At 44.4% G+C, this 22,405-nt stretch overlaps 1 protein-coding gene across 7 annotated transcripts in view; it reads left to right on the top strand.

Moving 5' to 3' along the window:
* nos1apa (nitric oxide synthase 1 (neuronal) adaptor protein a) overlaps window positions 1-22,405 on the top strand; it is a 389,677-nt gene that overhangs the window by 253,514 nt on the left and 113,758 nt on the right. For all 7 annotated transcript variants that reach the window (XM_072573931.1, XM_072573933.1, XM_072573930.1 and 4 more), the window contains one exon: window positions 1,185-1,293. In XM_072573931.1, coding sequence (XP_072430032.1) covers window positions 1,185-1,293 — 109 coding nt within the window. The remainder of the gene's footprint in view (window positions 1-1,184; window positions 1,294-22,405) is intronic.

Here is a 22,405-nt window from a genome sequence, read left to right as displayed (position 1 = left end):
AAGGTTCCTCATGGGACTGGTTCACAAGGTTAGATGTCATACAGAACTTGCTCAAAGGTAGAAGACAGAGGATGGTGGTGGAGGGTTGTTTTTCAGATTGCAGGCCTGTGACCAGTGGAGTGCCACAAGGATCAGTACTGGGTGCACTACTTTTTGTCATTTATATAAATAATTTGGATGTGAGCTTAAGAGGTAAAGTTAGTAAGTTTGCAGATGATACCAAAATTGGAGGTGTAGTGGACAGCAAAGAAGGTTACCTGAAATTACAATGGGATCTTGATCGGATGGGCCAATGGGGTGAGAAGTGGTAGATGGAGTTTAATTTGGATAAATGTGAGGTGCTGCATTTTGGGAAAGTAAATCTTAGCAGGACTTATACACTTAATGGTAAGGTCCCAGAAGAGTGTTGCTGAACAAAGAGACCTTGGAGCGCAGGTTCATAGCTCCTTGGAAGTGGAGCCGCAGGTAGATAGGATAGTGAAGGTGTTTGGTATGCTTTCCTTTATTGGTCAGAGTATTGAGTACAGGAGTTGGGAAGTCATGGTATGGCTGTACAGGACATTGGTTAGGCCACTGTTGGAGTATTGCATGCAATTCTGGTCTCCTTCCTATCGGAAAGTTGTTGTGAAACTTGAAAGGTTTCAGAAAAGATTTACGAGGATGTTGCCAGAGTTTGAGGATTTGAGCTATAGGGAGAAGTTGAATAGGCTAGGGCTGTTTTCCCTGGAGCATCGGAGGCTGAGGGATGACCTTGTAGAGGTTTATAAAATCATGAGCGACATGGATAGGTTAAATAGGCAAAGTCTTTTCCCTGGGATGGGGGAGTCCAGAATTAGAGGGCATAGGTTTAGGGTGAGAGGGGAAAGATATAAAAGAGACCTAAAAGGCAACCTTTTTCATGCAGAGGGAATGAACTGCCAGAGGAAGTGGTGGAGGCTGGTACAGTTGCAACATTTAAGAGGCATTTGGATGGGTAGATGAATAGGAAGGGTTTGGAGGGATATGGGCCGGGTGCTGGCAGGTGGGACTAGATTAGGTTGGGATATCTGGTCAGCATGGACAAGATGGACCAAAGCGTCTGCGTCCGTTCTGTGCATCTCTATGACTCTTTGACTCTAGTGATGTTAGACTTGGTAAAGCCTGATATTATCCTAACCAGTTTCCTGTACCTTCTTTCCTTTCAGGATATTCTATGTGTCCCATGACTCTCAAGACCTCAAGATCTTCAGTTACATCGCCAGAGATGGGTCCAGCAACGTTTTCCGATGCAATGTCTTCAAATCTAAAAAGAAGGTAACGGTTCATAGGACAAGGGCTGGACATATTCTTTGGAAACTTGTTCAGTGCTACATCAGACATATAGCATAAAAACAGGCCATTCAGCCCAAGTGGATCATGCTTGTGTTTTTGCTGTACCCAAGTTTTCCTCCCACCTACCATTATCCCACCTTCTCACCATTACCTTGTAAATAATAATCGGCCGATGCTAAAATTCTGAAACAAAACAGAGAGTGCTGGAGAAACTCAGCAAATCTGCCAGAATGCCTCCTTCAGAGGAGTCATACTAGTCTCAATATGTTAACTCTGCTTCTCTCTCCACAAATGTTGCCAGACTTACTGAATTTCTCCAATACAACCTTATTCTCCTATCTCCTTGAATATTTTTCCAGCTTTCATGTAAATGCATCTGTCTTGAGTGTGCTGTATGATAGCAAGTACCACATGCGATACATTCTCTAAAACCACCAATAGCTTTATGCAGCAAGACCTAGATAACAAATGGGCTGATAAGTGGCAAGTAACGTTTATGCCACATAAAGGCCAGACAATGACCATCTCCAACACTGAAGGCTCTGTTTCTGTGCTGTATGACGTTATACCTGTTTTGCATGCTATCCACACAAATCATGAATAAATACATCAGGGTAATGGAACAGAATGCATTATATGGTGATACAGCTACAGAGAAGGTGCAGAGAAAGATCAACTTTAATATATGAGGGGTCCCTACATAAGCCTGAGAACAGCAGGGAAGAAGCTGTTCTTGAATCTGTTGGTACATGTTTTCTAACTTTTGTATCCTCTGTCCAATGGAAGAGGGTGGAAGAGAGTATAACCAGTGTGGGAGGGGTCTTTGATTATGTTGGATGCTTTCCCGAGGCAGCGGGAAGTATAGATGGGGTTAATGGAAGGAAGGCGGATCTGTGAGATAGACTGGGCTGCATTCGCAACTCTATAATGTATTGCGGTCTTGGCAAAGCAGTTGCCATACCATGCTGTGAAGCATCTGGACAGAACACTTTTTGGTACGTCTAGAAAACATCAAGAGATAATTTCACCATTGTCCCTTGACATTCAACAACATCACCATCATTGAATTCCCCCTCTACCCCCCACCAACATCCTAGAGATAGTATTGATTAGATTCTCAACTGGAGCAACCACAAATACTGAGGCTGCAAGAGTAGGTCAGAAGTTGGGAATTCTACAACAAATGACTCACTTCCTGATTCCCCAAAGGCTGGGCATCAGCTAGCTACAAGGCACACATCGGGAGTGTGATGGATTGCAGTCTAACTCTCTCTGGGTAAATGTCACTCCAACAATACTCCCAAAAGCTTTCCACCAACCAGACCAAATCAGATTTCTTTGATTAGCACCCCCATTCTTTACCTTAAACATTCACCATCTCTATCACTACAATGTGTATCACCTACAATGTACACTGCAGTAACTCACTAAGGGTCTTTCAACAGTATCTTCCAAACCTACGACCTCCACCATGGGATTGGGGAAGCTGATACATGGAAACATCATCATCTAGAAGTACTGATATTTTTTATTCAATTGTGGGGTGTGGCAATTGCTGGATGGCCAGCATTTATTGCTCAGCTCTAGCTGCCCTTGAACTGAGTGGCTTGACAGGCCACCTCAAATGGCAGTTGAAAGTCCTCCACATTGCTGTGCGGCCTGGAGTCATGTGTAGGCCAGACCAGGTGAGGATGGCAGATTTCCTTCCGTCAAGAAAGAAAAAAGTGTCTTTTTTTTTCCCCAAACCACCAATAATGGCTTCATCATGAGATTCTTAATTCCGGATTTAAAAGAAATTATTATTGAACTCAAATTCCACCATCCACCAGAGCGGAATTTGAAACCGGGTCCACAGAGCACTAACTGAGTTCTGGACTAATTGTTCAGTGATAATACTACTCGGCTATTGTCGCTCCCTACATCTCGCTGGTGCTTCACTGTCACTGGGTCAAAATCTTTGAATCTCTTTCTAAAGCAGCACTGTGTGTTTGCCTGTACCTATGCCCCAAAGCTTATTATCAACTTCACAAGGGGATTCAGAGATGAGCAACAGTGTGGGGCCATACTGGTGAGGCCCTCATCGCACGAATGAAAAATAACACAGTTAGCATCAGAAACTACCAACTTCGGAAGATTATGACATTTCCTGATGAAATATTCAAATTCTCGGTGGGAATATGTAACTTAAGAATTCCTTTCAAAATGCCAATTTTGTTTTTGATTTGTGAACATTTTTGAGATAGTGGTTTTCCCAGAAGGATCCAAGAAAATATTTGAACTATAACTGATGTGTGTCAATATTCCTTGATAAGACTGAGTAGTTTATCACTTCTGCTATGCCAGTTCGCCCATTGCTATGGTGCTGTGGGATTCTTCAGGCTGTCAGCACGCTCATATTTACGCTGTCAGGGAGTACATCAAGGTTTCAAAGATCAATATTTTCCAGAGTCCAAGAAAATGCATCTTCCTTAATATCAGTTCACAGAAGAAAATAGGAAAACCTAAAGGATGGCTATCCTTCTTTAAAAGAGCGAAACTCTCACCTGTGTGCTTTAATTTGCATTTATAGGTCATTGGAGAAAGTTGCATTCACTTAAGACAGATAATGCTGGAAAGACCTTGCAGGTCATGCAGGAGAGGAAGCTGGAGTCCATATTAGAAGCCAGTGCCCTTTGTGGACGTGTCCTTACCTTCCTTTCTCCACAGGCCTGTTGTGCATTTATAACATCTTCTGTTTTCATCTCGGCACCTGCAGTATTTCCCTTTTGGTTTCTCAGTTCATTGTGTTGAGTTAAGGGGTTGATGTCTTTGGGTACTGCTTCTAAGTGAGGATTGCAGGGTAAATTCCAATTCATCAGGTAACTAATTAAAAGAAATTCACAGGAGAGTTGGAAAAAAGAAGAAAATTTAGGCGGCAATGTTCAAAGAATCTCCTTTTAGTAGCAAGAAGTATTTCAATATTCACCTTAATTCAGCCCTCAAACCAAGCTCATTCAAACCTCAAGGAAAAGGGAAGATTTGACAACAACAAACCTGTTCCTGAATAACACTGGTCAGTTTCAGCAAAATCAGATCCATCTGCAGATCTCTCTTATTGTTGCTTGTAAGTTGTTTGAAGTCTAGAGAGTTATCTGTGATCTGGAGCACAACTCTAATGGATTTCTTGTTTTTTTAAAACTCGCCTGCCCCTTTAAGACCACTGATCATCTCCTCCCTGGGTGAAAGTGACATTAACTGATGATGTGGGTATTAGATATTTATGCCAGTTATCAGATGCTGGAGGAATCCTGGTCAGGAATGCTGAAAGCTCTAGGTTAGTGCAAGACCAGGTATAGGAAGGAGCGCGGCTTCATGGATGTGGGAATGCTGTGTGACAGGAAGCACACTGGCTGCAGAACTGGGAGAGACCTATGGGTAGAATCAATCTGGAGAGGACAGCATGGACGCAGGATAATTCTGTCATTTAAGTGAGAAATAGAACTGAGTATTTGACATCAAAGGACCCGAGGGCGTATATAAACTGTTATGGGAAGGATATTGTCAAGCTGGAGAGGGTTCAGAAAAGATTTACCAGGATGTTGCCAGAAATGGAGGGTTTGAGTTGAGGGGGAGGACTTTTTCATTGGAGGTTGAGGGTGATCTTATAGGTGTTTGTTAAATTGTGAGGGGCATAGATAAGGTGTCTTTTCCCAGTGGTGGGGGGGGATTTCAAGACTAGGGGTCATATGTTTAAGGTGAGAGGACAAAGATGTAAAAAGGACGTGAGAGTCAACTTTTTTTAACACAGAGAGTGGTTCACGTGTGGAAGAACTGCCAGAGGAATTGTTGGATGCAGGTACAGTTACAACAACTAAAAGTATTTAGATAAGTTCATGATTAAGAAATGTTTGGAAGGATATGGACTAAGCACAGGCGGGGTGGGAAGGGTTTAGTTTGGGATTATGATCAGCATGGACTGATTGGGCTGAAGGGTCTGTTTCCATGGTGTATGACTCTATGACTAAAGATTGAAGGGATATGATGAGTTTTAGTCCAAAGTGTGTGGCAGGACTAAATAACAAGGTTCAAAAACAAGCAGAATGCTCCTCACATTTTGAACAGAAAATTTGTATGCTTTATTTAAATATAATGACATTTATTGTATTACAATTTTTTGATTTTTTTACACGCCAGCATAACAACCAGCGAATGGCTTATTGCTCAATAAGTTGGAGAAGATGTGCATCTTGGCTGTCTCCATGAGTGCACGCGCGCACTCTCTTTCTCTCTCTCTCTCTCTCTCTCTGTCACTCTCTGTCACTCACTTGCTCACACCTCTTTTCTTTTTTGAGTGGTGGTGTCGTGTTGGGGAGAAAGCAGCTACATTGGGGGAAGGATGGGGGGAGGTGCAGGTTATAAGGAAAATATAACATACTGGCTGCATTTCCTTTTCTGCCCCCTCCTCTCAGCACATATCCTGTCCCTTCACCCTTCCATGCTGTTTTGTGTGACTCCTCCCAGCCTCAACCTCATCAAAGCTCTCCCTCATTCTGTTGAACTATCTACTTAGCCCCTCTATCTCCTTCACCTCCATTCATCCCACTATTTATTCTCCATCCAATCAACCACAAAACCACTTGTCTACTGAGTTCAATAGGAATTAAACTGGAGAGAGCCATAAAACAGAATATCACCCATTTGACACTGACACAAGGTCTACCTTCTCTTTTCTTTGTCAAATGACAAAGACCTGATTTGTCCATTGCCCTTAGCACAACTGTAATGGCAAAAAGGTTACAAGCAGACAGGACTGAGGTCTAGTAATGGAGTTTGGTGTTATTGATAAAAACAAATTATTGCGGTTGCTGCAATCTGAAACCAAAAGAGAAAACGTTGGAAAATCTCAGCAGGTCTGGCAGCATCTGTAAGGAGAGAAAAGAGCTGACGTTTCGAGTCTAACTGACTGCTTTGACAAAGGGTCAGTTAGACTCAAAATGTCAGCTCTTTTCTCTCCTTACAGATGCTTCCAGACCTGCTGAGATTTTCTAGCAATTTTCTCTTTTGGTTTCGGTGTTATTGAGTCCAGATTGACGGCAACTTAGGCTTCTGTGTCATAAATCTGATTGGTACTGCCTTCTCACTTCCTGGTTGGATATGTTCAATGCTTTTGAGCAGTAGCCATTTCAAGCTGCTATACACACCCCTAGGGTGATGCCTGCAAGTTGGCTCTACCTGTGAGCTTGCTGGCTCATCGACACTTAGCTTCCAGTTTGTTCGGGATCATAGTGAGTCACAATTTGATATAATATATTTACTGCTGTGACTGAGCTATTATTATTATTGAACAATGAGAGTATAAATTACAGATTGCTACCTGTGCACTCAATATTATTGTTAAGGACAAATGCTGCAAGAACTGTGTGTTCATTAATAACATTGGGTGTAGGATTCTAAAAGAAAGGCTCCGATTTACAATAGAGCTGTACAGCACAGAAACAGACCCTTCGGACCAACTTGTCCACGCCGACCAGATATCCTAAACTGATCTAGTCCCATTTACCAGCATTTGGTCTATATCCCTCTAAACCCTTCCTATTCATATACTCATCCAGATGCCTTTTAAATGTTGCAATTGTACCAGCCTACACTACTTCCTCTGGCAGCTCATTCCATACACGCACCACCCTTTGCATGAAAAAGTTGCCGCTTAAGTCCCTTTTAAATCTTTCTCCTCTCACCTTCAACTTATGATTTGGAGATGCCGGTGTTGGACTGTGGTGTACAAAGTTAAAAATCACATAACACTAGCTTATAGTCCAACAGGTTTATTTGGAAGCACTAGTTTTCGGATTGTTGTTCCTTCATCAAGTGGTTGTTCATCACCTGATGAAGGAGCGGTGCTCTGAAAGCTTGTGCTTCCAATTAAACCTGTTGGACTATAACCTAGTGTTATGTGATTTTTAACCTTAAACTTATGTCACTTAGATTTGGACTCCCCTACCCTGGAAAAAAGACCTTGGCTATTCACCCTATCCATGCCCTTCACGATTTTATAAATCTCTATCAGGTCACCCTTCAGCCTCTGACGATCCAGGGCAAACAGCCCCAGCCTATTCAGCCTCTCCCTTTAGCTCACACCCTCCAACCCTGGCAACATCCTTGTAAATCTTTTCTGAATCCTTTCAAGTTTCACAACTGCCCTTTCTTGATTTTGGAAGAGATGGTGAGGTCATAATAATGTCGTTGGTTAGTAAGCCAGAGACCCAAACTAATGCTCTGGGACATTAATTAAAAACCCATCACAGCATTTGATGGAATTTCTATTCCATTAATGAAATGGGAAAAAATATAAACTGCAATAATGGTGATCATAAGGACTATCATTGATTCTGGCAAAAACTAATCTAGTTCACACTGTCCCTTAGGAAGGGAAATCTGCCTTTTTATCTGGTCTGACCTATGTGTGACTCCAAACCCACATTAAGTACCCTCTGAAGTCATTCAGTTCAAGGGCAGTTTGAGGAGGGCAACAAATTTTCACTTTACCAAGAATGCCGACATAACCTTGAAGACAATCAAGAAGAAAAACTGATCAGAACCATCCCTGAAGTTCATTACAGCCAAAGACATCTCTCCATATCATGGTGAACACAGCAATGTTTTCTCTCAGCAAGTTCCCTCAATGAGTTACCAACCAGACAACCGTTTTTAAGAGTCAATTTAGGGATAAATATTGGCCAGAGCACTTGGGAGAACACCCCTGTTTTTCTTTGAAATGGTTCCATGCAATCTTTTAATTCCATTTTAGTGGAAATGGGGACCTTGACTGAACATCTCTCAGGTCCTGAGTAATGTTGTAGAACAGCGATGCCTTGGGGGTTCGGGTGCATAATTCTTTAAAATTTGCATCGCAGTTAGACAAGGTGGTTAAGAAGGCAGTTGGCACACTTGCCTTCATTGCTCAGACCTTTGAGTATAGGAGTTCAGGACTTTGGTGAGGCTTCTTCTGGAGGACTATGTACAGTTCTAGTCACCCTATTATAGGAAGGATATTATTAAATTGGAGAGGGTTCAGAAAAGAGTTACCAGGAAGTTGCTGAGAACTGAGTACTTGAGATCGAAGGAGAGGCTGGATACGCTGGGACTTCTTGCCCTCGAGGTACAAGGTTGAAGGGTGACCTTATAGAGGTTTATAAAATCATGAGGGGCATAGATAAAGTGAACAGCAAGGGTCTTTTCCCTATGCTGGGGGAGTTCAAAACTAGAGGGCATATTTTTAGGGCGAGAAGAGAAGGTTTTAAAAAGGACATGAGGAGGAGCTTATTTATGCAGAGAGTGGTTTGTGTGTGGAATGAACTGCCAGAAGAAATTATGGATGTGGTTGCAGTTAAAATGCTTAAAAGACATTCAGATAAGTACAGGAAGAGGAAAGGTTTGGGGGGAGATATGGGCCAAATGTAGGCAGGTGGGAAAGTTTAGTTTGGGAACATGGTCGGCATGGACTAGTTGGACTGAAGGGTCTGTCTCCATGGTGTATGACTCATCCAAAAGGCAGCAGTACTCATGTAACACTTAGCACTGCACCAGAGAGTCAGCTGGATCGTAAGCTCAGGTTTTTGGCCTGGCAAGAACCACTTGCTTCTCAGGGATGAGAATGGTTCTGGACTGCTTTATGAAGCAGCAAAATATTCCTATAATAGCAGGAAATGCAAATTGTTCAGAATAGTTACACAAGGCTCTTACTAGTGTCTGATTCAATTAGAATCTATTAAGATCTGTGACAAAATGTAGTACAGTTGGTTCCGATATAACATGATAGTTCCGTTCTTGTACGATCTCACATTTATAAGAAAATCGTGCAAAAGCTGCGCCACTTAAACGAGTGGGGCCAGAATTGCGTTATAGCCAATGCAGGTCAGGAAAGTTCACTTTCTACAAATAATGGTCTAAATTCTTCAATCGCGTTAAAGCCAATTCGCATTGAAGAAACAAGCCTTATAGCAGACTGACTATAACCTGCATGCAAGTAATCTAGTTGTCGGGTAAATTTATGCCAGTGGGATTCTCCATCTCTGATGACTCTCTAGCCATTTAAAGTGGCATGCCTTATAAAAAGTCTTCACTGCTCCACCCCTCATCAAGGCTCTGAGTAAATACCACAACAGGACCACTCACTCTGATTGTTGGCCAGTTCATATTTGGAAAGGCAGCATTGTGTGATGGCCAAATTCAGAATGCTTAAAAAACAATGGAAAGAAAAGCTGGAACAAATCTCCAAATACACGCAACGATTGTTCACCTTGAGCCACCAGCAGCGATGCTGGTGCGTGACTGAGTAGAACCCCCTTGTAAAACAAGGTTTTTCAGTTGCTTGAAACATTCCTCAGTCTCCCAATGTTTTTACTGACCTTTCTGCCACAACACAACCACATTTTACATCCACATGTGGTATCCTGCCATCTGATTTTGAAAGACAAATGAATTTCATAGTTCTTGCAAATTATTAATGTTGGAATGTTTCCTCCCCCGGACTGCAGTAGTCCAATAGCTTAATGTTAAGGTTGACATTCTCTCCTTGACTCCCAACCACCACCCCCCCAACCTTCTCTATAAGGTTGAATTTTTTTTCTCACTTCTCAATTATTTTTGTTGATTGATGTGGATTATGTGCCAAATGGAAATGTACTTGAGGTAGCAAGCTGAAAAATGGCATTGGGATTTTAGTGATGAAATCCATCAGCAAAATGTTTCCAGTCTTTGAAAGAAGCAGAGAGTGTGTTGGTGTGAATAGCACGGAATATAATGTATAAATACAGAGAGATCATTTTCAAGTGGGATTTGACCTTTATAAGATTGGACCTTTCTTTTCTTATTCTTTATTGGGCTGTGAGCATCGCAACTAGGGTCAGCATGTAGTGCTCATCTGGAGTGCCCTTGTGAAAAGTTGCTCCAGTCCATGTGGTGTAAGTATTGCTATAGTTAAGGAGGGAGTTCCAGGATTTGAAACCTGTGATCGTGAAGGAGTGATGGTGTGGATATAAAGGCATAAGAATGAGGAGCAGGAGTAGGCAATTGAGCCCCTCAAGTCTGCTCCACCCTTTGATATGATCATGGCTGATCTCATCTTGGCCTCAACTCCACTTTCTTGCCTGCCCTCCGTAACCTTTCAATCCATTACTAATTAAAAACCTATTTCCCCTTAAACTTACTCAATGTCTCACTATCGACTGCACTCTGGGGTAGTGAATTTCAGCTTCTTTATCCTTTAGAAGAATGAATTTCTCCTCATCTCTGGTTTAAATCTGCTTTTCCTATTCCTAATCCTCCCACTTCCTACAAAGCAGAAGGGTGGCTATGGGTACCCATGTGGGCCCCAGCTGTGCCTGCCTCTTTGTGGAACAGTCCATCTTCCGCAGTTACCCTGGCACCATCCCTCACCTTTTCCTCCACTGCATTGATGACTGTATCGATGCTGCCTCATGCACTCATGAGGAGGTTGACCAGTTCATCAACTTCACTAATGGCTTCCACCCTGACCTTACGTTCACCTGAACCATCTTGGATACCTCCCTCCCCTTTTGGACATCTCCCTCTCCAACTCCGGTAAGCACCTCAGCACCGACTCCCACAGTTACCTCGACTGCACCTACTGCCACCCAGACTCCTGCGAAAATGTGATCCCAAACTCCAAATTCCTTCACCTCTGCCTTATCTGCCCTCAGGATGAGCGATACTACTCCAGGATATCTCAGATGTCCTCTTACTTCAAGCACTGTAATTTCCCCTCTCCTGTGACCAACAGTGACCTCAACCATGTCTCCATCTCCCACACCTCTGCCCTCAAACAAACCTCCCCCCAACCACAACAAGGATATAGTCTCCCAATTCTCACATTCCAACCCACTAATCTCCAAATCCAACACATCATCCTCCGCCATTTTCACCACCTGACCCCACCACCAAAAAAGATATTTCCTTCTCCATCTCTATCTGCTTTCCATAAGGACTGTTCCCTCTCTCGTTAGGTCTATACTCCCCACCAAATCCCTCTCCACACCCGGCACCTTCACCTGCCGCCACATGAGGCATAAAATCTGCCCCCTTACCTCTGTCCAAGGCCGCAGAGAATCATTCCAAATCCAGTAGTAATTCACCTGCATTTCCTCCAACCTGATTGGTTACATCTGTTGCTCCTGACATTGTCTTCTCTACGTCTGAGAGACTAAGCGCAAACTCTGGACCGTATGCACCAACCAACCCCACCTTCCAGTCGCTATCCATTTCATCCCCCCGCCATGACATGTCCATCCTGGGCCTCCTCCACTACCTAAACAAGGCCACCTGCAAACTGGAGGAGGAACACCTCATCTTCCACCTCAGGAGCCTACAACCACACGGCCTCAACAGAATTCACCAACTTCCAAATCTCCCCAACCCCCACCCAATCCCAGATCCAACCCTCCGACTTGGCAACACCCTCTTGACCTGTCCCATCTTCCTTCCTGTCCGTTCCACCCTTCCACTGACCTGTCACAACTCCCTCCTACCTGCATCCACCTATCGCCATCCCACCTACCTTTCCCCCAGCCCCACCACAACCACATTTATTTCTCAGCCTCCGTCTACCTCCCCAGTCCTGACGAAGGGTCCTGCCTGAAATTTTGACTCTCCTGCTCCTCTGATGCTGCTTGACTTGCTGTGCTTTTTCCAGCTCCACACTTTATTGATGCTAAAATGATAACTTCTGATTCTAGTTGCCCAGGAAGAGGAAATGTCCTTTTTCCGTCGACCTTGTCAGTGCCCTTTAGCTGTCCCAGAGGAGAAAGGAACCAAGTAAGGTTCAGACATGTTAGATCCAAATGAGCTTTCCTGTCATTCAGGATTGCAGGTCAAGGGGATCTTATCGCCAAATTCATGTCAACAAAATAGGAAATTGTAGAGGAGCCTTTTTTTCCAGCTTACCGTAAGACAACTTGTTAGTATCCCTATTGGAGTTATGGCTGAGTCAAAATCCTGGGATTCCCTTCTCATTGGCACATTGGATAGACCCACACTATGTGAATGCAGTTGTTCACGAAGGCAGCCTGCCATCAATTTCTTACGGATAATTGATGATGGACAATAAATGCTGACCTAGCCAGCTATATCCATATCCTGTGAAAGATTTAAAAACCAATCCATTTCAAGAGGAAAGGAATTATTAATCCTTACGAATAAATAGGAGTCTGATATATTTGAAATGTACCAAGGCATATCACGAACAAATGAACTAGATGAGCCATAGATTCTGTCCTGTTCAAAATTATAAATACATTGTACAAACCCTGTTCAAACAGATAAAATTGTGTCTAATTTTGTAAATAGTGTTTTAAGGATTGAGGAAAATGCTACTTGCTTTGAGGATCTACACTGTCATCAAAGTTGATTTGTTCAGACATTTCACACAACTTCAAAAAGGATATCTAAATCTTTTCTCAGTCTTTGAAGATCCATCAAACATTGTAGGTGAAACATCTAAAATGGGAAAAGAAGCCAAAGGACACTTGTGATGAGCAGAAAATCTTCTACTTTATAAGCTCCTGTTCCATCCCCATAAAGTGTTTAACCAAGCTGTCCACCCTGTATGTGGTGCTGTTCAAATGCATTGTGGTACTTGGCATAAAGTTCGGAGAAAGTGCATTGTTTTCATGTTAATGTGAAGCAGTTTAGTGTGCACCCTCCGTGTTAACACTCCGAGCAAATCCCTGGATCATTCCGGAGTATACTGAAGTGAAAGGCACAAGATCAACTTGAGGAGGTCATCTCAAAATAAACAGCAATCGATTAACTTTGACTGGCAATGCTGGAATGAAGGGCAATGGGCACCGATCCTACAGTCATTTCCAAATGAGAGCTGGATAAATACAAGAAGGGAACCTTTGCAGTTCTGTGGGAAAAGGAGAATGGGACTAATTCTACCAAAGAGCCAGCACAGATAAATTGGGCTGAATGGTCACTGTGTGTTGGCAGGTTTTAAAACTGCATAAATGAGAATTTTATAAAAGTACTTTTTTGGAGTTGTAATTTTAGCAGGACATTGCTGCTGCTCTAACATTCTGTTAGAAAATGCTGTCTCCTGGAAAAATCCAATGTTCCAGTCTGACTGACCTCCACTGAGCCGTAATGTGATAGTTGGACAATATAACATGGAAATTGCCCCCGCCCCAGCGACTGTAGTCTGCAGATACCAGTTCATGGCCCCTCACAGATCTTGCATGACTTGCATTTTTCACAGGTCAATTCTAATGTTGTTCATTTCCTTCAGGAATGCTGCATGCTTTGCCAGTGCCCTGTGCTCTGAAAGTACAGGGTTTCCAACTGTTGTTGAAGGTTTCTGCAAGCATCCTTCCATTGAGCACCTTTAGACCTCTATCCTCACAGCATATTATATTGACACAGCCAACCAGAATGTGAAAAGGCTCTCTGCATTGCCCAATTGATGATGTTTGTCTTGTCATGTCAAATGCCATTTCATTCCCATCTTCCATAACCCAACAAACAGAAGGAATTAAAGAAATGGAGGATTTATTTTAATGTGCATGTTGACTAGGAGGTCTAATGCGATGGGTATTGTCCCTACTTCCAGGCCAGAAACTCCTGACTCAGGTCCCATGCCAGGACATGTTGGCGATGTTAGATCCATCTATAGCCTGGTCAGGCAGCTTAATTTCAGCCCATGAGCCCTTACAATGTACCTCTTGGCGCGTGGTAAAAGCAGGAGAGCTTCCTGAACTTCCTGAAGGCAATGGCAAACTGCTGCAGTGTTTTTGTTCCTTGGCATGGAGCGATGCATTGGAATGTCCATGGCCAGACCCTTGAAAACAAGGATGGAAGGAAAGACAGACAGGTCTTTTACCAGATCCTTTAATCGTTGCCTGTAGTTTATGCCCGGAAAATCAATCTTCAATGGTTGGGGACTCCGGGCCAAACCAGAGGTCTGACTTGCCTAGCTAAAAGCAATGTCCCCCGCGGGGTGTGTGCTGGTCAGCAATCAGAAACCTTGCTATTAGCTTGTGTTTCAATCTGCAAGAATTCCCATTGGGAATGGAACTGCAGAAGATTGTATTCAGGATGAGGCACAGACCCCACTGTGAAGACAAACTTAATCCATTCATTAGGTTCTTAGTAAGACTAAAATGAGGCACGTAATCATTCACGCTCATATAGATAGCTTTATTCAGACAGTGGACCTTCATCTGGTTGATAACAAGAGTCAACGACATGCAGCTTAGCACATGGGGAGGGACTAAATTAAAATGGTTCAGATTTGGCTGCAGCTCAATGGAAAATCGTTTCCTTTCTCCATAAAGTACATGCAATGGCTGTCCATGAATGTGCAGCGTCAAATTATTTATTTTAAACTGCACAACAAGTTTTCTGGTTTTCAATGTGGTGCTACCTTTCCAATTCAGCATTTAAAGCATGCATTACAATGGTAATTATTGGACCTCATCTAATCTGGTGGCATTCCTCTCAAACTATGAGTAACATAAATAAATTGTATTGCATACTTACAGTTATTAAATTGAACAGTCTTCCTAATGGACTGGTAAATCATGGAGCAAACATTTCTTTGGCATTCAGTAAGAAGAAAAGAATGGATCCAGCAGCTCTCTAAAGTAACTAATTCAATTATTGGCTTTCATCCTGATGACCCAGCAGCCAATACAGTCAATGCCTCAAAGATAAAATTCCTGATTCAGACGGAGCCTCAGGCCATGATATATGTCAACGCTTCTCAATGTGGGTGGCAATCTGAAATTTTGGACTCTTGAGCTCTGAAGTATCATTGGCTACTGTGAAGCTGTGACAGAGTTACAGCAGGTATGCTCCGCACCTTAGAGGCCTCCACCCTCCACCCCATCCACTCCTATAATCCTCACCGAGGGATTGCAGGCGTTTTCATGGCCTCAAAAAGGGTGACGGTGGGAAAAAGTTTGGGAAGCAACTGTTATCGAAGGGCTACATAATGTTTGCTTCAAGCCGTTGGATTTTGAATGGAAGGGGTGATTCCTGGTGGGATGGACAATATAAAGGAAAAATAGTGCAGTTGCTGGGCATTTGAAAGACAAACAGAAACTGCTGAAACACTCAGCTTGTCTGGCAGCCTCTGTGGTTTGAAGAACAGTGCTTACCTGTCAGGTTGCTGACCTTTCATCAGAGCAATATTACAATGGGTTAAAAGGAAAACTTTAGCTATGTTTGTCAGCAGAAAGAAAGAGGGTACCAGGATCCAGCAGGATATATGCTGGGGAAACAAACACCATAAGCTCTGTGTCTGTTGGTTCAGTTGTTTGCTATTAGAGTTCTTTATGTTTCAGCTAGGTCTCCTTCGCGTATTGATTCAGATGAGTGTTAGTGTACACCACTTTCTGAAGATCTGCGGACACTCCAGTGCATTACTGAAAGAATATGGCACCTAAAACCTGGCTGTTCTGATTGGTCTGCTCCGGGATATGGGCAGTACGAAGGAAGTGCCGCGCTGTCGGAGGGTAGGTGCTGAGGGGGTGCCACACTGTTGGAGGCTCAGTGCTGAGAGAGTGCAGCACTGTCACAGTCAGTGCTGAGGGTGTGCTGCCCTGTCACAGGGTCAGTGCTGAGGGCGTGCCACACTGTCAGAGGGTCAATGCTGAGGGTGTGCCACACTATCGGAGGGTCAGTGTTGAGGGAGTGCTGCACTATCGGAGGATCGCTGCTGAGGGGGTGTCACACTGTCAAAGGGTCAGTGCTGAGGGAGTGCCGCATTGTCACAGGGTCAGTGCTGAGGGGCTACTGCACTGTCAGAGGGTCAGTGCTGAGGGGGTGTTGCACTGTCGGAGGGTCAGTGCTGACTGGGTGCCTCACTGTCGGAGGGTCAGTGCTGAGGGAGTGCCACACTGGCTGAGGCTCAGTGCTGAGGGAGTGCTGCACTGTCAGAGGGTCAGTGCTGAGGGAGTGCTGTACTGACTGAGGGTCAGTGCTGACAGAGTGCCGCACTGTCAGAGGGTCAGTACTGCAGGGGATGTTGCACTGTCAGAGGGTCAGTGCTGAGGCAGTGCCATACTATCGGAGGGTCAGTGCTGAGGGGGTGCTGCACTGTTGGAAGGTCAGTACTGAGGGATTGCCACACTGAGGGAGAGTCAGTGCTGAGTGAGTGCCTCACTGTCGAAGGGTCAGTGCTGATGGGGTGCCTCACTGTCGGAGGGTCAGTGCTGAGGGAGTGTCGCACTGTCGGAGGGTCAGTGCTGAGGGAGTATTGCACTGTCGGAGAGTCAGTGCTGGGGGAGTGTCGCACTGTCGGAGGGTCAGTGCTGAGGGTGATGCTGCACTGTGGGAGGGTCAGTGCTGAGGGGTGCCGCACTGTTGGAGGGTCAGTGCTGAAGGGGTGTCGCACTGTCGGAGGGTCAGTGTTGAGGGAGTGCCGCACTGTCTGGGGGTCAGTGCTATGGGGTGCTGCATTGTCGGAGGGACAGTGCTGAGGGAGTGCCTTACTGTCGGAGGGTCAATGCTGAGGGGGTGTCGCACTGTCGGAGGGTCAGTGCTGCAGGGGGTGTCCACTGTTGGAGGGTCAGTATTGAGGGGGTGCCGTACTGTCAGAGGGTCAGTGCTGAGGGAGTGCCACCCTGTCAGAGGGTCAGTGCTGAGGGAGTGGCGCAATATCGGAGGGTCAGTTCTGAGGGGGTGCCGCATTGTCGGGGGTGTCAGTGCTACAGGGGGTGTTGCACTGTTGGAGAGTCAGTGCTGATGGGGTGCTGCACTGTCGGAGGGTCAGTGCTGATGGGGTGCCGCACTGTCGGGGGTGTCAGTGCTGAGGGAGATGCCGCTCTGTCGGAGGGTCAGTGCTGAGGGAGTGCCGCATTGTCGGAGGGTCAGTGTTGAGGGAGTGCCGCACTGTTGAAACATCAGTGCTGTGGGGTGCTGCATTGTCAGAGGGTCAGTGCTGAGGGAGTGCCTCACTGTCGGAGGGTCAATGCTGCGGGGAGTGTCGCACTGTCGGAGGGTCAGTGCTGAGGGGGTGCCTCACTGTCGGAGGGTCAGTACTGCGGGGGGTGTCGCACTGTCAGAGGGTCAGTGCTGCGGAGGGTGTCGCAATATCGGAGGGTCAGTGCTGAGGGGGTGCTGTACTGTCGGAGTGTCAGTGCTGCAGGGGGTGTCGCACTGTCGGAGGGTCAGTGCTGACGGGGTGCTGAACTGTCGGAGGGTCAGTGCTGAGGGATTGTCGCACTATCGGAGGGTCAGTGCTGAGGGGTGTGTTACACTGTCGGAGGGTCAGTGCTGAGGGATTGCCACACTGTCAGAGGGTCAGTGCTGAGGGGCCTGTCGCACTGTCGGAGGGTCAGTGCTGAAGGGGTGCCTCATTGTCGGGGGGTCAGTGCTGAGGGAGTGCCGCACTGTTGGAAGGCCATTGCTGAGGGGTTTCCACATTGTCAGAGGGTCAGTGCTGAGGGTTTGCCTCACTGTCAGAGAATCAGTGCTGAGGGAGAGTCACACTGTCGGAGGGTCAGTGCAGGGGGGTGCCGCACTGTTGGAGGGTCAGTGCAGGGGGGTGCCGCACTGTTGGAGGGTCAGTGCTGAGGGTTTGCTGAACTCTCGGAGGGTCAGTGCTAAGGGAGTGCCATACTATCGGAGGATCTGTACTGACCGAGTGCCTCACTGTCGGAGGGTCAGTGCTGAGAGGGCGCTGCACTGTCGGTAGGTCAGTGCTGAGAGATTGCTGCACTGTCACAGCGTCAGTGCTGAGGGGAAGCCACACTGTTGGTGGTCAGGGCTGGCGGTGTGCCAGACTGTCAGAGAGTAGGGCTGAGAGAGTGCCGCATTGCCATAGGGACATGGAATCACACAATCCAGCAAACATACACTGGCAAATGCCAAGTCAGTTCAGAAAGGTGAACCAGCATTGAGCAGACAGCGATACAAGTTAAACCTTCCATATTTGCCTCGATCGTGTGGATGCATCTTTTTGGCAGTATACAGGATGGTAGATAACGCTCAATTGTTGATGATCTTACCCACCTACACTGAACAAAACCCAATGTTCACTCAACGGCACCCCACACTTACAGTACTATTTATTTAACAGTCCAGCACCCCTCAGCACTGACCCTCCGATAGTGCAACACTCCCTTAGCACTGACACTCTGACAGTGCGGTGGTCCCTCAGCACTGACCGTCCGACAGTGTGACAACCCCCTCAGCACCGACCCTTTGACAGGGTGGCATTCCCTCAGCACTGACCCTCCAACAGTGAGGCACTCCCTCAGCACTGACCTTCCGACAGTGCGGCAATCCCTCAGCACTGACCCTGACAGCTACTGAGCAGAGTTCAGGCAAGCATGGTCTAGAAGCAAAGATGTTGCAATGATGGGATGGCGCTATCTCTGGGTGATGCTAAGGATAGAGTGAATAAAATTGGGGAGAACATAGAGTCTGAAATTTGAGGAGTAATGATATATTGGAGGGTTGCATGGTGAGGAAATGTCAGAGATGAGGAGAGATTAAGGTATTGATGGATTTGCAAAGGATGAGAATGTTATATTCAAGGCATTGTTTAACTATGAATCATTATAGTGCAGTGATGAGTTCTAACAATATCTGATGCAAATTAAAAAATAGCTGGGAGAGATTTTGATGACTTCATGTTTAGGGAAGATAAGATGTGGGAGGCTGAATACTCACATCTGGAGTTAACAAAGGCATAGGTAAGGGTTTCAGCAGCAGATGAGTTGTGGGACAGTTGATATCATATTATGTCATGGAAGTGGAAATTGGTGGTGTTAGTGATGGGCATGGATATGTGGTTAAAAACCTCATCACAATGTTGCATTGTGACAGAGAAGTTAAGAACTGACTGACTTAGCCTCAGACAGTTGCAAAGAAGAGGAACGGAACTGGTAATGCAAATGTTTGACTCATTGTTAAGAATTATTTGATGCATTAACAAGCAAAATGGATAAAGGCGAACTGGTGGATGTAGCATTCTTAGATTCCCAATTATCATTGGACAAGTTACCACTTCAAAGGTTATTATAAAAAATAAGAGATCATAGTGTACAGGGGAGCATATTAACATAGGGAGTGGATCGGTTTGCTGGCAGGAAACAGAGAAAGAATAATGGGTCATTTTCAGGTTGGCAAGTTGTAATATATAGAAAGCATAGGGATCAATACTCGGTCCTCAATCTATATTAGTAACATGAATGACAGGACAGCATGTGTGGTCGCTGTATTTGCTGATGTCACAGGTAGGGAAGAAAAGTGTAAAGAGGACGTAAGTAATTATGGATAGGTTCAGTGAGTGAGCAGATATCTATAATGTTAAAAAAGGTGAACTTGTCTTCGGCAGGAAGAATACAAAAGCATCATACTGTTTCAATAAGAGATTGTAGAACACAGTGGCACAGATGAATTTTGGGTGTACTGGTACATGAATCACAAGGCTGGTATGTAAAAACAGCAAGCAAGTGGAATGGAATGTTTTTGTACACCATATCTAGTGTACAATGTACAGTTGTGGTTTTCTTTTTATGGGTGAACATAATTGCATTAGAAGGAGTTTGAAGAATGTTCACTCAATTGACTCCTTGGATGAGGGGCTTCTCCCATGCCGATAGGTTTGGCCTCTATCCGTTGGGTTCAGGAAGAATGAGAGGTGATCTTACTGAAATATGTCAGGTCTCAAGGAGACTTGACAGGCTGAATGCTGAAAGGATCATGAGTCTGTGCTACCGTGTTCCACAGAATGGTGGATGCTGGGCCATCGAATATTCTCAAGACTGAGCTAGATACAGTCTTGACTATCGAGGGTGTTAAAGGTTGGTAGCCAGAATCAGCCATGAACAGGCTCAAGGGATCAAATGGAGAAAGTGAGGACTGTAGATGCTGGAGATCAGAGCTGAAAATGTGTTGCTGGAAAAGCGCAGCAGGTCAGGCAGCATCCAAGGAGCAGGAGAATTGATGTTTCGGGCATGAGCCTGAAGAAGGGCTCATGCCTGAAACGTTGATTCTCCTGTTTCTTGGACGCTGCCTGACCTGCTGCGCTTTTCCAGCAACATATTTTTAGCTCAAGGGATCAAATGGCCTACTTCTGCTCCTACTTTGCATGTAGACCAGACTTTGGGACAGGAACTGAAGACAGCAGGTGAAGTTGCCCCTCCCTGGAGGATGGCGTGAGGAGCAAATAATTGGGCAAGTTTATCCTGGAGTGAAACTCACCCCTTTCTTTGTTATGGGCCAGATCAAACCCTGTCCACGTATACAGAGAAGATAGCTAGACACTAACCTCTTGTTGTTTTAAAGGTAAGTGTAAGGCATTGCGTTCCAGATGCAATTCGATTAGTCAAACAATTCAACATTAAGCAAAACACACTTTAATTTTTACACTATCATTAAAATACAGATGAAATAAAAGAATTGGCTTAGATGTACCTCTATTGAAATGCTTAACAAAATAATATATAATAAAACTTCCACTATTCACTTTTCCGCTGTGGTAATATCCCATAAACACAGAGGCAGAGTTAAATTCAGTAAAACAGAACTGTTTCACATGCAATTCTAGCAGCAGGAAGAGCAGCCCAGCTTTTAGCTGTAACAGAGAGGGAGGAATAAGACCTTCCACATCCCAGCTTCAAGCAACTGCTGAAAGCTAAAACCAAAAATCCTGGTTTTTGTGGGATCTTGACCCCACCCATTCAAGCTGCATCTTTAGTTTCAACTTTTTTTTAAAAACTCACAAGGTCTTCCAAACAGTTGATTAGCTTTGAGCAGACCTCTGTCTCAACCTTTCTTCATTTTTAAAGCGACAAAACAAAGTACACCTCTTAAAGCCATAGTATTGTCATACTTCGCAAGGTCTGTGCAACATCGAGGACTGAAGGGCCTGTACTATGCTGTAACGTTTTGTGTTCTATGTACTTGGTACCTCTGCAGCTGAGTGCCTAGGTGAGCAGATCAGTGTGATTTTCTCAACTGACCTGCAATTGAGGTCCTTAAGTTGTCAGTTCATATGGGAATTGAAACATAAAACCAGCAAGTTCTGTCATTCCATTCCAAGTCTGTGCTGCAATTGGCCTCAGAGTCCCTGGGTGGGAAGAACAAGAAGGGTTTCACTATCCAATTGCCAATCAGTGACCTCCGTCCGAAAGCATGTCTTTCTGGATGTTATATTAGGAGAGAATTGGAGTTGATTAAGGTGCCTTCAGTGATCCAGTATTCTAACAAGTTTTGCCACCTGGACTGGCACATGAAATATCTGGGCACTTGGCTGTGAGTTTCTTGAGAGCTACCAGTAGACAAAGTTATATAGGATTATGTGCCCACCAAGTTAGAGGTTGCATGAGGGAGGACCAGAAAAATAACACAATGCAACACATTTAGTAACTTGGATGGTGTTTAAATAGGTTTCTAAAGAAACTAGTAATTCCTTCCCTAAACCTATCTCATCTCCTCTTAAAATCCTCCTTAAAACCACTGTGTGACCAAGCATTTAGTTCCCTCTCCCCAAGATTTCCTTTTTGACTCAGCTTCCACTCTCTCTAATTGCTCTCCTGCATGGTGCCATAGGATATTATTCTTTGTTAAAGACATATTTTAAATAGAGATTGAAATTGTTACATGGAGAAGTTTGACAATAACAGATGACTCTATATAATGATACTTTTGATGGATGTTTCATAATTTTCATCATTGAAATGCTTTCAGTTAATAGAATTAAGTGTTCCTATTCTGAATGCCACACTCGTCATAACATTTCTGTTTTCAGTGTCTCATTGAGTATATTTCTCATTGTGTCAAGAGCATTTTAAAAGTGAATTAATTTTATAGGTTAGATTTCCTTGCCATTCCCAATTTCATCTAAGTGCAATGAATTAATTCTGATAACTCAACTTAAAAGAAACTTTATTGTTAGCTTTTGCAATGTGGTACAATATGTTGATTCACCATTATCAAAGCACAAGTTTGTATACATCAGAATTTTCAGTTCATTACTAAAGAATCAGAAGCACTGAGTTGTTTTTGTGTATAAGCATTTTTTTCTAATTGCATCATTCAATTCTAGGTTTATTTCTCAAAATAAAATTAAGTACTTCATATGGTC

The sequence above is a fragment of the Chiloscyllium punctatum genome, chromosome 7, assembly GCF_047496795.1.
Source record: "Chiloscyllium punctatum isolate Juve2018m chromosome 7, sChiPun1.3, whole genome shotgun sequence".
Classification (NCBI taxonomy): domain Eukaryota; kingdom Metazoa; phylum Chordata; class Chondrichthyes; order Orectolobiformes; family Hemiscylliidae; genus Chiloscyllium; species Chiloscyllium punctatum.
This window is presented reverse-complemented; position numbering and strand designations above follow the sequence as displayed.